Source organism: Panthera leo, chromosome B2, assembly GCF_018350215.1.
Source record: "Panthera leo isolate Ple1 chromosome B2, P.leo_Ple1_pat1.1, whole genome shotgun sequence".
Lineage (NCBI taxonomy): Eukaryota > Metazoa > Chordata > Mammalia > Carnivora > Felidae > Panthera > Panthera leo.
Genome location: NC_056683.1, coordinates 112,887,450 through 112,903,090, shown reverse-complemented (window position 1 = coordinate 112,903,090; position 15,641 = coordinate 112,887,450). Strand labels below are relative to the sequence as shown.

Below are 15,641 nucleotides of genomic sequence, written 5' to 3'. Positions count from 1 at the left end.
GCTCTACAGAGCCTGCTTGGGATTCTCTCTCCCCCTCTCTCTCTCAGCTTTTCTCCTGCTCGCTCTCTCTCTCAAAAATAAGTAAACTTAAAAAAAATTATATATTTTTAAGTAGTTGTACACATGTGTTCAAGATATTTTTCATTCCTTTTGCAGTTTTCCAATGGTTTGGGGGACCACTATAATAGCTTCCTAGCCTCTCTCGGGAGTCCAAGGCAAAGTTCAGAATCGATGCACTACTTTGCCTTACTTAAGTATCCACTATTTTCATGCACTGTAATATACACTTTGATATACACTTTCACATCACTTTGTTTTTATCCACACTTTTCCCTCTGAAATATCTTTGTTTCCATCTCTGCACATCCACTTTCCAATCCATTCCTCAAATGCTACTGTGGTAGCTACTGTGGTCCCCTCCCTAAGGAAAGAAAAAAAAAAAAAAAAAAAACAACCCTCAAGGCAACCTGGCTATATATATGCCTACGTGACAGCATGCCTCACAACCTTGTAACATGAGACCACTTAATCAGGCTGCATGTTTGTGTGTTACCATATACGGGAAACCAAGAAGTAAAAAATATATAAAAAACTATGCCACATGGCATTCGGGGCTCAGTTCTTTGGGTACAAACCCAACTGAGTGGTGCTGGCAGGAATAAAGTTGCTTCCTGGAAAGAAAAGCCTTAGTGTCACGACTCCCTGTGCGAGAATCCTGCTACACTACCTCCTTCATGACATTTTTTTTTTAAATTAACCAAACTGAAAATAAGTACTTCCTCTTGTGAATTCACATAGCAGTTTTTCAACACTTCTCTTGTAGAACTAAACACTTTGTATTGTATACTATTTATGTGGATATCTTTTTTCTTACTAGAAATTATGTTCCTTGATAAAAAGAACAAGTGTCTGAATCTACTGTAGTGCCTCCTATAGCCCTTTGCTTGTAGGTAGACACTTAACAATTGCCTAATGAATAAAAGTGTCTAGGAATAAGGTTGCTGCATGGAAGTGTTCAGATTGCACACTGTACAAGCGTACTATAAATGCAAATGTGTTAATTTGCATCATAGATAAATATCCTCTAAAATCACAGGCAGGCCTAAGAGTTCCAGAGCAGTGGAGAGCTGGGTCCTACAAAAACCCACATTGGGGGGCGCTTGGGTGGCTCAGTCGGTTGAGCATCTGGCTTCGGCTCCGGTCATGATCTCACAGTTTGTGGGTTCGAGCCCCGCATAGGCCTCTGTGCTGACAGCTTAGACTGGAGCCTGCTTCAAATTCTGTGTCTCCCTCTCCGTCTGCTCCTTCCCCCACTCGTACTCTGTCTCTCTCTCTCTCCTTCAAAAATAAATTAAAACATTAAAAAAAATTTTTTTTAAACCCACATTGGGTGCATATGACCACACACACACACACTCAGGAGACCATTCACCTACACACTGGCACATACCTGCACAAGGTGCACCTGTCCTGTCTTAGTGACACCTGTGATTGGTCCCTCCCCTACCTGGCAATTTTTTTTTTTTAAATTTTTTTTTTTTTTTCAACGTTTTTTTTAATTTATTTTTGGGACAGAGAGAGACAGAGCATGAACGGGGGAGGGGCAGAGAGAGAGGGAGACACAGAATCGGAAACAGGCTCCAGGCTCCGAGCCATCGGCCCAGAGCCTGACGCGGGGCTCGAACTCACGGACCGCGAGATCGTGACCTGGCTGAAGTCGGAGGCTTAACCGACTGCGCCACCCAGGCGCCCCACCTACCTGGCAATTTTTAAGACTCCCTTCCCATTCTCCAACTTTGAGCTTGATAGAGGTGTCTGCCATGGAAGTGGGAGAAGCAACACAAACTATTTAAAACTTGTCTGGAGTCTTGGTGTGGGATCACGCAAAAGCATAGGCAGTTGTGTGCACACAGAGCTGCTACCAGTTGGTGCTCTGGTTAGCCCCCCTGGGAATCAGCCATTTGGGTTTTGTGACAATAACTACATTTTACTTGTGGAAATGGAGTGTTTTCTGATTTCACAAGGGCACCATATGGGCTAGTAGCAGCCTTGCTTCAATCATGCTCTGGAGTCAGAAAATTCTACAACTTACCATCTGTGAAGATGTAGGCTAAGTTATTTATCTTTCTATGTCAAGGCTTTCTTCATCTATAAAATGAGGATAATAATAATGTTTAATGCAAACATTATTTTGAGAACCAAAGCCTGGAAGCCTGGCACAAAACTCTCAATAAATGTTAAAAGTCATTACCAATAAATAGGTAGTGATGGTAAGGGATCATATGGTTTACTTGCATTTAAATATAGAAGGTTCAGTGCTCCTATTTAACATAGAAACTGAATTAGACTTTTGTAACATCGTTTCCTCTCCCCCATTTTCCCCTCCCCTCCTTTCTCTCCCCCTGACATACAAAAAGCTGTACATATTTACTAAGGTTCTTCTTTTTGGCTACGCTCACCCCCTTGGTAATCTCACGTCTGTGGTTGTGAACACATGTATGCCAGTGACTCCCAAATTTAAATCTCTAGTACAGACCTCTTCCCTCAACTCCAGACTTGGGTAGCCAACTGCCTATTCAACTACCTTATGCACATGTATAACATATATTATAAACATGTCTGAAACTAGGCTATGGGGAAAGCTCTTTCCTTCCCAAATCTGCTACCATCTTACTTGAGGGAAAACTCCTTTCTGCCATCCACTGAGGACAAAAATTTTGAGATCATATCTGATGCTTCCCTTTAACTCCATATCCAATACATCAGGAAATTTAAAGTACATCCAGAATCTGATGTCATCACTACTGTCAACCTTGGCTGAGCTACCATCACCTCTTATGTAAATTATTCAATAACCTATATGGTCTCCCTACTTCGAACCTTCTTCCTGCCCCCTTTACTGTGTAGTCTTAACACAACAGCCAGAGTGACTCTTTTAAAATGTGAATCAGATCGTGTCACTCCTCTGTTCCACATCCTTCAATGGTTCTATATCCCACTGAGAGTAAAAGCCAAAGTACTTACTTATGAGGATCCATAAGTCTCAACATAATAAGCCACCTGCCCACCTCCTCACATTCTGACATCAGCTACCACCACCATTTCCATTGCTTACTCTACTCCAGCCACACTGGACTCCTTGTTGTTACTTATGCCAGCCAGGCATGCACCCACATTTAGGCACAATGGTTGTCCCTCTGCCCAGAACACACTCCTTTCTACTACTGGCAGTGCAGATTTCTCCTCTCACCTTTTTCAAGTCTTTGCTCAAATGTTTCTTCCCTAATGAAGTCAATTCTGACCACCTTGGCAACCTACCCCTCATTCTCACCCCCTAATTCTCCCTTTCCCTTTTTCTGTTATTTCCATCCTGCCCATTACCTTCTAGATATTTATATTTAAATATTTAAATATTTAATATTATTATATATTATTATTGTCTGTTTCATCCTCTTTGAATGTAATCTCAAAAATTCTCAGGAATTTTTATCATTTTTGTCTGTTTTTAGTTCATCGAAGTATCCTCAGGATCTGCATGTGGAGTATAGATACCAAGTGTAATCAAGGACAACTCCAAGGTTCTTAGTCCAAGAACTGGAAGGTCAAAGCTGATATTTACTGAAATGGAGAACTCTGCAAGAGCAGGTTTGGGAGCAAGGAAGCCTTGGAATTCAGTTCTGGGTATATGAATTTGAGTTGCTATATCAGGCTCTTTAGAGTAAGTTTGTTGCAGTAAACAGCTCCAAAAATCTTAGTGCCTTAAAACAAAAAAGTTTATTTCTTGCTCACCTGTGTGTCTGCTGCATGTTGACTCTGGCTGTGTTGACTTCATCCCATGACCCAGGCTGAAGGAGCAGAGATGGTTCTGATTTTAGAACAGACGGAAGAAAGAGCACAGTGGAGCCACATCATGGCCCTTAAGGCTTCTTCTCAGGCTGGCACAAGTCACTTCTACTCATATGTCACTGATCAAAGTAAGTCATGTGGCCAACTCTGACATCAAGGTTAAGTATAATCCTAGGACTGTAAAAAGCAGAAGGCAAAAAATATTTCAAATAATAATACAGTACACTGCAGATGCCTATTTGACATTTAAGTGGCAATGTCACTAGGTAGTTGGATGTATGAATCTGAAGGTCAGGAGAGAAATCCAGGCTGTATATATGAATTTTAGAATCTTCAGCATGTAATATTTACATTCCTGAAGTTAGAAGAGATCACCAAAGGAGTAAGTATAAGTAGAGAAAAGTTCAGAGGACTGAGCCAGGGGCACTCTGGCAATTTAGAAATCAGAAAAGTGAGAAATAATCAACCATGACTGAGAAAGAGTGGCCCTGGAGTCAGTGGTGTGCTGGAGGTAAAGCAAAGATGATCTCGGGTAAGAGGGGGTGATGAGCTCTGTCAAAGCCTGCTGATAGGATACAAAGAGGACTGGCAGTTGAGTGGAAGTTGTTGTAAAGCTGAGAAAAGCAGTTTTACTGCTGGGGTTGGGGAAGAAGCCTCATTCTAGTGGGTTTAAGAGAGAATGGTAGTAAATGAAGTAAAGGGAGCAAATGTGAACAGACCAAACAGATTATTCACGGGAAGAAAAAAGAAGGTACTGAAAGAATGCCAAAGACACAGCTACACTGGTAAAGATCAGAGAAGCAGAGATGCTGGAGTTCTGAGTACAGGAGCAGAGTGGCTGTTCCATCTCAAATACACATCATTTAAGTGCATCTACTCAGGTGTCTCCATTCCTCACCACCAGAGGAAGCTACATCAACCCACCACCCTTTCCCGATCAATTAACTCCACCTTTATAACATTTAAAAGTTTCTTTCCTTGTACATCTTCTCTAAACCCCTGGTCTTGGAGTGCCCCAGATTTTACTCCTTGCTCTTCTTGTCTATCTGCATTCACTTCCTTGATCTTATCCAGTCTCAAAGCTTGAAACATCTATATGCCATGACTCCCACATTTCTAACTTTATTCATCCTTTTCTTCAAATCACAATCCAACTGCATACTTGGTATTTCCATTTGGGTGTCCAATAGATTGAACTGCTGCTGATAACCCTACTATAAACCTCTTATTCACAGACCTCTGACCTCGGCTGATGGCATTCTGATCCTTCCACTTCTAGATTCTGTGACTCCTCTGCTCAAAACCTCCAATCCCATAGGCAGAATGATTAAGAAACTTGCCCAGTGTCATCCCATTAATCAATGACAGAGGTGAGACCCCAATTCAAGCAGCTTGATGGGAACCTGTGCTCTGCACCACAGTACTTTGACACATGCGCATGCTCAGTAGGTTACACGATGTTACGTCTAGTATGAGTCCCTGTTATATAGACATATGGATTTGTAAGAAAATGCGAAAAGGATATATACCAATATATTTGCACTGTGATCTCTGGATGGATAAGTTATGGTTTGATGTTTTTCCTTGATTTTGTTTATGTGTATTTTTTACATCTTCAACAATGAAAATATATTACATTTACCACAAGGAAAATATCCTTACAGATTTTTTTTAAATTCAGGATTCCAGATGAACTTCATTCCCTTTAATCATTCTGTTTAATAAATAAACATCTCATTCCATAAATTTTTGAGTTGCTCAACCCCGATATCAGAAAGTACAGGACATTTTCAGGCAAATTTTGTTCGTATTTTTGGCAGAGATGGACTATAGAACTGGTACAACTATACATCGGATACAGTATAGTGTGTCTCTTCCCTTTTCAGTGAGATAGGGAGAGTGTGTGGGTGGATTTATCTTAATCTCACACTGTGTCTCCACAGTAGACACCCTTCTCCACATCCTAAATAGAAATTTCCTAAACATAAATACAAAGACCTTCCCTGGCTTCTACTTTGTAAACGGAGATAACTTTTTGCTATTTCACCAGTGTCTCAAGAATATTTGATTTTTCTTTTCTTTTAATTTTTTAAAAATATTTATTTTTGAAAGCTAGAGAGAGCATGAGTGTGAGTGACTGAGGGGAAGAAAGAGAGGGACACAGAGAATCCGAAGCAGGCTCCATGCTGTCAGTGCAAAACCTGATGCGGGGCTTGAACCCAGGACCCACAAGATCATGACTGAGCCAAAATCAGACACTCAACTGACTGAGCCACCCAGGTGCCCTAAGAAAATTTGATTTTTCTGAAGGTAAGAGGAAAACAAGCATGAACACATTTCTCCTTCCCTAAGAAAAGCAGTATAAAAGGAAATATTTCAGGCTAAAATGGCTATTGCCTGGTACTAAATATTAGATGTGAACTGGCCTCCATCTGTTGGAATGAGTGACGTGTCAGGCGAAGGAAGGGGAGGGAGGAGTGCTTATCTGTGGGAAAGGAGAGAAATTTCCAGTTTCTGGTTACTGGGCTGCCTTACTTAAAACTCTCTTTGAATAAATATTGGCAAGTGGCCCAGAGTCCCAACTTGTGGCTGTTTGAGCTTTGCTAAAGTGCTTGAAGGAAAGTCCTGAATTGTTGTTCTTAAATGGAAACTATAAGTCATTTGTAGTGGAAAGGATGACAAAAGAAAAAAAAATCCCTTCTTACAACAACTTTGATTCCAGCCATTCCCCTGATGAATTATTTTGTTTATTTGTGTACAGGTGTAATGCAAACATTTCTGCTTTTTTTCCCCCATAGTGCTTTCCTGAAAGCCACGTCTTCAAACAAATTGTTGAAAGTAATTCTTACTTTATCAGGAACAAAGTTACACTTGGACTTTGTATTTTTGATAAAGAATTCAGCATAAACAAAGTTCGATATAACCAACACCCTAATCAGTAGTACTAACTTACCTTTGTCTGGCATTTTATAATTTTCTAAAGCACTTTCTTGTATGTACATTAATTTGATTCTCTGACAATGCAGAGAGGTAGATATTATTGTCCCTGGTTTAGAAGTGGATAAAATGAGACCCAGGAAGATGAACCAACCTACTCAGGATCGATTTAATTGGTGGTTGATAGAGGGGGCTATCCTCCACCCCTTCAGTAGGACCAGAGGTACTTTCTGTTGCCCCCAATGGACAGAAGACAGCTACTATGTAAATTAGCACACCCCACCATCTTGAAGTTAGTGTCAATTTTTAGTCAGATCCACACTTGCATTTCTTTATAACTTCAAGGCCAAATAACTCATCTACACCATTCATTCCTGTTCTTATTACTTACCCTCAAACTCTTTACTCGTACATAAATTGCCTATGCTTCTTTCCCCCAGCTTCTTTCCACCGCTGACCTCTTTGAAACTCTTTCCACTGCAGAAGCCACAGTTTCATCGTAAGCACTCTCTATAGCCTCAACATCCTCACAGAGCCATACCTTCACTTTCTTGCCTCAAGTGAAACCTGGCTTTTCCCCCAAAGACATCACTTCCCTTGAGCCCTGACAAACAAAAACTGCTTTTTCCCCTGCCTTTCAACATGCTGAGAGGTATGTGGATGCAGTGTTGATATTCTCCTAGCTTCTAGCTGCCAGTTCCAGGTGATTCCATTCTTACCTGTATGAAACTCCCCAGTTTATGCCCCCTTTTGAGTCTCATGCTGTAGCATGAGGTGTAATCATCATCATCCACCAGCTTAAGGTCACTCCCCCAGATTCACTGAAAGCTTCAGCACCTGGCCCACACAAATGCTGCCAGACTCCCACTGTAATCTCAGACAGCCTTCATGCCTATGATTCACAGCCCCTCAAGCACCTGGATTCCATTGCCCTTTGCCTCCATTCCTCTTTAACACAACTCATTCCTGTGGCAAAATCCTAACTTTATGTTTACTCACATGCTCTGAAAACCAGAACTCTAGTGACCCTTCACACCTCTGCAACTTTGACACTTTCCTGACTTCTTAGTAATTTCTGTTCTTGATCTTTCTTCAATTCTTTGAGTTGCCCTCCCATCTTCACTTTCATCCTTGCCCAGCATAGACCCCAAAGGCCCATAAGTTCTCTGAATGGCTTCTGGGTACCCACCATGCCCTCCTTCCATCTTTGCTATACTCCCAACCAATTCGCTCTCTTCTGTGGTTATCTGAGTGGTTAAAGGCATGGGCTGGGGAAGCCTGTTTCTATCATTTGAAGACTTTTTCCACCATGTAATAATTCTACCTTGGACAAGTCATTAATTTTTCAGGGCTTCCATTTCCTCAATTGGGAAATAGTAGTATCTTATCTCCTGACCATCATAAATTATTGTGAATATTAATTGAGAATATATGTAACATGCTTAGAATAGTACCTATCTCATAAGTACTCAATAAATGTTTAATAAACTGCTTTATGATGTTTCTTAAAAAAAATCACGTAGCCAGATTAATAAGTACCAATACATGCCCAAATCTGCAAAGCAAAATGTAATCCAACAAACACCCTCTTTTTTCACTCCTTCCCTAGATACTGCCTGCTTCAGGGAGACTTTTGAGACAATACCTTTGTAGGGCCTGAGAACCTCTGATTTCATCATATTAATTATTTGTCCTCCTCATCAGAAGTAGATAGGATTAGCAGGCTGACTAATGTTTATTATTTGTAAGGCAGGAATAGCAAGGATTTCATGTGACCACTTCCCAGAAGACAGACTAGAAGAAACAGGCAGAAGGCATAAATAGGCATCTCATAAGAGAGAAAACATGGATGACCAAGAAACATATTAGAAGATGTTCATCCTCATTAGTAGGGAAATGCAAATTAGAACTACAATGAAATAACCTTGCACACCCTTGAAAATGGCAAAAATGAAGAAATTTAACAATATCAGATGTTGGACTAGGTATTCTTATGGTGGGCATGTAAATGATACAATTGCTTTGTGAAACATTGTGGGGTTTTGTAAACCCAATATTCACATACCCCAGGGACCAGCAGCTCCATCCATTGAGAGTCTTTCACATTTTGTCAACCAAACATAACAAAAAGCACAAAGCTGCAAATAACCCTATCCACTGACAGGAGAATGGATAAATAGTGGATAAATAGTGGTATATTCACCAGAGGAATATTTAACACACACACACAGTAAAATATAGCTGCAGTAACAACATGAACGAATCTTAGAAACACAGTTAAAGGGTAAAGAAAAAACAAGTAAATGTATGTATTATAATAACACTTTAAATATATTAATCTATTTAATTCTCACAATATCTCTTTGAGGAAGGTACTATTGCTCTCATTTGACAGATAAGGAAACTGAGGCACAGAGGAAACAGTTACAGATGAGAAACCAGCTAATAAGTGGAGGTTGCAGGATCTAGTTAACATTTACTACATGCTTACATAGTATCAGACACTGTATTACCTTGCCCATACCCACATTATCTACTTTATGAAAGATGCTCTTATAAAATGTCCTTCTTGGTTGTTTTTGTCTTTGCCTGATATATCTTGTTAAATAAACACAGTAAGTTAGAGAATCCAGTTTATCATTTGACTTAGCACTCTTCTCTCAATCCCATAACCTAAGTGCAAACTCAATGGATAGTTTCCTCTTCATTTAAATGGTCTTCAGAACCATTTTCTAGGATTTGCTTTTGGAAACGAAATGTAACCCCCAGCCAGTGTCCTAAATCCCTGAGGCCCTGGAACTTCCCTACAGCCTACATTTTTCAGAATGCCAATAACTAAGAGATCTACAAATGAAGGAATTCTTCTCCCAAGGGCAACCACACATGCCACCACCATCACGACCACCATGCCCCCCAAATATCTTCCCGTCTTCTCTCACTTATACCCTAAGACCTAAAGGGAAGTCCCTGAGGAGCTAGAGGAAGGATCATTCTTTCCTGCACCACAGTCTTAAGACACATGCTTGGAAGTTTGTGATTGAATATTGTATGGGGTGGAGGAGGGGGAAGAGAGCCAGGAATCCAAAACCTGTGGTTCAGTCCCAACTCTGATGCTTAGTTGTGGAATGTTGGGCAAATCCATTAACTTCTCTGGGGCTCACTTCCTTCAGTAATGCACTTCAGTTAAACTTGACAAACATTTATTGAATGCCTCCAGGGTATCATGCACCCTGCCAAACATTGGGGTTATAAGGATAGATAAGACCTGATTGGCCATAAGAGGAGCTTCCAGCCATTAAGGAGCTTTCTGTCTAGAGGACTGTGGATTTTGGTGCCTCAGGTGGTGAAGCAGAGTGTGGGTAACCAGGTAGTAGAGATATTGCAGAGACTATACAATGTCAGTGTACTGCTATGGTTAAGAGCTCAGCTCTGGGGTCAGTCATAACTAAACATATCCTGGCTATAACCCTCAAGAGTTCTGTGACTTCAAGCAAGATTTCTTCTCCTGAAGAATCAGTTTCTTCATCTTTAAAACAGAGGTAATAATTATACTGTCTTCATTTTGAGGATCAAATAAGATAACACATATAAAAATGGAAGGTGAGTCATGATCAGTAAATGTTACCTGTCCTCCTCATTCTTCCCTTAGCACTGTTATTACTGTTATCACATCAGTTGTTCCTTAAGGCATTGTGACACGGTTTGGAGATCCAGGAAGTTGTCCATCAACACTGCTCAGCTCTAGCTAACTCACTGGGGGAATAAGATGAACATTCAGTTCTTGTCCCAAAACCTTTCCTGAAGACATTGACATGCATTAACAGGATGATTACTGGCTAGTGCAAGGTGGAATTTATCTTCGAGGAGGTTATTTCTAAATATTCTGAAGTATGAGAGGGGTGTGTAATTTAGCATAGCATAAGCAAGAGGATAATTTTAGATAAGGTGAAGGATTGTGTTGATACATACTTTTGGAAGATGTTTACGTGAGGAGTGGATATCATGCTAAATAAATTTGATCTAATAAATTAGGGCCCAGAAGTTATAATGAAAGTGATTAATAAATATGACTACAAAGCAATTATAATTAAGAAACTCTTCATGTATATTAAAAATATAACCTGAATGAAATATATTTTTTAACATTTATTTATTTATTCTGAGAGACCGAGAAAGCACACGAGCAGGGGAAGGGCAAAGAGAGAGAGAGAGAGAGAATCCTAAGCAGGCTTTGTCTGCACTGTCAACACAGAGCCCAACTCAGGGCTCGATCCCACAAACCGTGAGACCATGACTTGAGCTGAAATCAAGAGAAGAGTCAGACGCTTAACCAACTGAGCCACCCAGGCTCCCTCTGAAAAAAATATTATGTGTATATATATATATATATATATATATGTGTGTGTGTGTGTGTGTGTGTGGGTGTGTGTGTATGGCTGATTTTGTGACTATGCAAAGAATGCTTACAAATCAGTAAGATGATGAAAACTTAATAGAAAAAAATGCAAAGGACTTGGACAGAACATTCAGGAAAAACACAAAAATAGCCAATAGATGTGGGAAGATGTTCAACATCATTGATGTGAAAAAAAAGATAACATTTTAGCAAAGATTAAAAAGAGGAACATAATCAGTGTTGGTGAGAGTGTGAGGTAACTGGCATACTCATATATAGTTGGTGTAAACAAGTTAGTGTAACTTTTATGAAGGAATAATTAATAGTATCTTTTTAAACAAAAAGTGTAGTATAACTCTGACTCATTGCTAAAAATTATCTAAAACATATATCATTCATAAAGGCACTATATACACTATATAGAAGGATCTTACTCAATTATTTGTAATAGCCAAAAAAATTCTATCAATGACAAACTGTTTAAAAATGACAGACCCATGCAATGAAGAATGAAGCGCATATACTGATACAAAATGTTCACAGTATACTGTTAAATTTGAAAGACAACTGAAGAACAGTATGTACAGTATGCTTCTGTTAATGTGAAGAAGATATAAATAAGTATATGTGCACAGAAATGATCCAGAAGGAAACACAAGGAAGTTTGATGCTTTTTACCTCTGGGAATGTAAGGGAGAAATGTCTGCCTTTTACTGAATTGCCTTCTGTACTGTTTGAAAACTTTATCATGAACATGTATTACTTTTGTAATAAAAAAAGGAAACAAAACCTTAGTAAAAATATCTAAAGAGCAAATAGGAGCCATTTCAATGTGTCTGAAAATAGTTTTCATAAGTTGCTCTCTTAGAAAATGAATTTTCCTTTGCAACTCACATCATTAGTTTTTTTTTCTCCATTTGAAGGAAGAATTCCTTTATTATTTAGTAATGATTACTTTATGCTGAGCACTATTTTGAGCGTTCTAATCGTCATGGTGGTCTACAATCATGGGTGGTCATTATTATTATTCTCACTTAAAGAAAATGAGGCACATGAAAGTTAAATTACTTAATCAAGTTCACATAAGTAGTAAGCTCTAGAGCTGAGATTCAAACCCAGAATGTTTGGCTCCAGAATCCATGCCTTAGGCACTATGCCTGCTCCTTTTGAAGTCCTTAGAAGCTTTGAGTTCTACCTGGATGATCTGATAATGTGACCTATGCCTTATACGGTGAACTCTCCCTGTGGCATCCCAGGTCAAACCTATCCACTGTTCTGACCCTTTGGAGAACCTAATAGAGAAACAAGATGCTGCAAGAGGACAAGATGAGGCCTTGCTGGGTATGGAGTAATAACGGGGCCTTTTAACAACTCTAAAGGTTGACACAATACCTCAACACAGAATATCTTTGTAGAAATATCCTTACTGTTAACTGGAGTCTTCAAAGATGAAAGGGCTGATCTGAGTCAGCTGTTAGGTAAAATGCTGTTGATCCATCAGCTAGTGGAGATTGAGGTTAAGCCAATAAGGATTGCTGTAGGGAATAAAGGCTGAACTCATTGGCTGAATTCCATTGTTTTCAAAGTATGTCAAGGTAAGGAGGATTATTTTTTTTTACCTGCCAAGACATGAGAAAACATGCCATGTCATCCAAGTTTATTGAACGTGAATGTGTTTCTTGGTGTTTCTTGTTTAGCATTTTCCTCAAGGGTTACTAAGAAGCTAAATCAGGGTTCCTTTTTGTAACCCTAGAAGTGGAGTGGTTGGTCAAATGATGGGCCCTTGTTGACGAATAAATAGGACAATAAGATCATCTAATGGTCTTTAATGCTTTTTGGTCACCCTTCATTCTAACATGTTGATAGTGAAAATTTTCTCCACATGCAAGGTTCTCTGGGTGTGCATGTTGCTAGCGGGCATCCCAGCTGGCAAGCTTAGTAAAGAAGATTGGTCACCAAATAGAACTTATTTGAGGCACTCTTTTTTTTTTTTTTTTTCCACCAGCCATTTTTTTATTTTAAATTTTTTTCTGTAACAATGGATTTAATTTTTATTTTATTTTTAATTTTTGATTTTTAAAAATTTACATCCAAATTAGCATATAGTGCAACAATGATTTCAGGAGTAGATTCCTTAGTGCCCTTTACCCATTTAGCCCCCCCCCCACAACTCCTCCAGTAACCCTCAGTTTGTTCTCCATATTTATGAGTCTCTTCTGTTTTGTCCCTCTCCCTGTTTTTATATTTTTGTTTCCCTTCCCTTATGTTCATCTGTTTTGTCTCTTAAAGTCCTCATGAGTGAAGTCATATGATTTTTGTCTTTCTCTAATTTCACTTAGCATAATACCCTCCCAATTCCATCCACATAGTTGCAAATGGCAAGATTTCATTCTTTTTAATTGCCGAGTAATACTCCATTGTGTGTGTGTGTGTGTGTGTGTGTGTGTATGTGTGTGTGCATACACACACATCTTCTTTATCCATTCATCCATTGATGGACATTTGGGCTCTTTCCATACTTTGGCTATTGTTGATAGTGCTGCTGTAAACATGGGGGTGCATGTGTCCCTTTGAAACAGCACACCTGTATCCCATGGATAAATGCCTAGTAGTGCAATTGCTAGGTCGTAGGGTAGTTCTATTTTTAGTTTTTTTGAGGAAAGTCCATAGTGTTTTCCAGAGTGGCTGTACCATCTTGCATTCCTAATTGAGGCACTCTTGGCAGTTCATTATTCTTTGATGATTCTGAAACTGGATGCACAATTCTGTGTAAGGAATAAATTGTTTTTCCTTCCTGTGGTTCATCATGCATTGTGGATGGGTGCCTGGTGAGGGATATGGCATCCTACAGGACTACCATTAGCAGTAGAATGTCCAGTGTAGGAACAAAACACATGCTGATGGCCATGGCAGAAAATCTTGATTTGAAACAAGGCCTGGGAGAGGTTTTCAGTAATCCTATAGAGATTCAAGTTTTCAGTGTGGAAGGATTCAGGGAACTCAGCTCCCTGGTTGCTCACCTAAACAGTAAGACACACACTGTTATTTTAGGTGGTGCCACACATGTAGATAATAGCATAAATGAAAGGACTCAGAACTAAAAGTTCTCTTCTGGTGAGGAAATAATAATCTGAGTTGATTGCTGATGAATTGCTGATGAAATACAATTAGGCTGTGTCAAATCTTCATCTAGAACTGTGCTGTTCAAAATGGCAGCTGCTGACCACATATGGCTAAATTTAAATGAACTAAAATTAAAAATTCAGCTCTTCAGTTCCCCAAGTCCCATTTCAAGTGTTCAACACTATTAATGGTAGCTAGTGGCTACCATAAAGGACAGTGAAAAATTTACATTACTGTAGGATGTTCTATTGAGCAGCACTCATCTAGAAAATAAACAATAGATCCTCAAAGATATTTTATCAAGAAACACCATTTTGGTGGTTTGACCACACCAAGGATGCCCTATCTAGTTTTTATTCTGAACCACTAGAAATTTGAATTAGAAAGGAGGGTAGTAAGACCTTAGATTTTGGTGTGAATTGTAAAGACTAATTTTCTCAGTAAAGACAATTTTGTTAGGGAATCACTATGGATAATAGTCCTAGGCAAGGAGGTGGGAGCAGAGGATGTGATGCTCTGAGGTTAGGGTTTCCTCTGAGAAAAACTGTGTGACCCAATTGGGCAGAAGGAAGTGGTCAGAGGAACTTTTGATATTTGCATAAGGGGTAAGTGTAACTGACCTAGAATTTCTGGAACTCCCTTTGGCTTAGACCTCCTTTTCTTTCTTTGTATGCTTATATTTGTAAAAATAAGTTAGGCATCTTAAAAAGAACATGAATCTTAGCTTCCCTTTCTTGTTTAAGAGACTCTCAATGCCTTCCTCAAAAGCAAAGTGTTCTTTTGTTAGTCTTGTTTCACAAGGCTTTAAAACTTTAAAAGTAAACAAAGAAAAGGACATAAAATAAAGGGCAATAATACGTCTTACACTCATTCAGGATGTCCCTGGTGACTTGTAGCATGGGCATAGATCTAAACCATTTTCAACAGAGCCTAGTGAGACATTAGTTTGCCCCCTTGCACCCTAGTCTTTTGATGTAGATTCATGAACTGAGAAATTGAGAAGCAGTGAAAACTGACATCTTCATCTGTAGGACCTAGGGGGCAGAGACAGGATAGCTGGGATCAAAAATATTGATCGGAGGGTAAGATCCTTCATTGATATTAGGAAGTATGTCAAGAGAGATGTTAAAAAGAACTATTCGAAGAACAGCTAGAAGGATTAAGAACAGAGAAACTGGTAGGTAGAGCCAAGAGTTATCTCTAGTAACTGTAACAGGGGTTTTCATGAGCTGATGAGAAAGTAAGAGGGTGGCTACTGGGAACAAAAAGGGACTTTCCAAGGCAGCAGTAAAACATGAATACTGGACCTTGTTTAATCTTGCATATTTCATCATCCTCT

The 15,641-nt window shown here is 39.3% G+C and overlaps 2 protein-coding genes and 1 long non-coding RNA gene across 16 annotated transcripts in view; 1 reads left to right on the top strand and 2 right to left on the bottom strand.

Annotated features, from left to right (window-relative positions):
* Window positions 1-12,695, bottom strand: part of LOC122220362 (tRNA (guanine(10)-N2)-methyltransferase homolog) — a 102,202-nt gene extending 89,507 nt beyond the window's left edge. For 8 of the 9 annotated variants that reach the window (XR_006202820.1, XM_042939759.1, XM_042939760.1 and 5 more), the window contains exons 1-3: window positions 12,607-12,695; window positions 10,409-10,536; window positions 3,790-4,023 (exon numbers count right to left, since the gene is read on the bottom strand). Coding sequence is in view for 7 of the 9 variants with exons in the window: in XM_042939763.1 (XP_042795697.1) it covers window positions 3,790-3,832 (43 nt within the window). In the remaining 2 variants the exon portion in view is untranslated. Of the gene's footprint in view, window positions 1-2,092; window positions 2,109-3,789; window positions 4,024-10,408; window positions 10,537-12,606 lie in introns of those variants that run through there. The other variant, XM_042939766.1, reaches the window with a different exon arrangement.
* LOC122220364 overlaps window positions 1-15,641 on the top strand; it is a 32,092-nt gene that overhangs the window by 1,176 nt on the left and 15,275 nt on the right. For 3 of the 5 annotated variants that reach the window (XR_006202823.1, XR_006202825.1, XR_006202821.1), the window contains 2 exons: window positions 3,510-3,681; window positions 3,845-3,974. This is a non-coding gene — a long non-coding RNA (uncharacterized LOC122220364). Of the gene's footprint in view, window positions 1-3,509; window positions 3,719-3,844; window positions 3,975-5,081; window positions 5,209-15,641 lie in introns of those variants that run through there. The other 2 variants (XR_006202824.1, XR_006202822.1) reach the window with 2 other exon arrangements.
* NCOA7 (nuclear receptor coactivator 7) overlaps window positions 12,726-15,641 on the bottom strand; it is a 157,275-nt gene continuing 154,359 nt past the window's right edge. Inside the window, exon 17 of one of the 2 annotated variants that reach the window (XM_042939755.1) lies at window positions 12,726-12,798. In XM_042939755.1, coding sequence (XP_042795689.1) covers window positions 12,760-12,798 — 39 coding nt within the window. In that variant the 3' untranslated portion in view covers window positions 12,726-12,759. Of the gene's footprint in view, window positions 12,799-15,226; window positions 15,337-15,641 lie in introns of those variants that run through there. The other variant, XM_042939754.1, reaches the window with a different exon arrangement.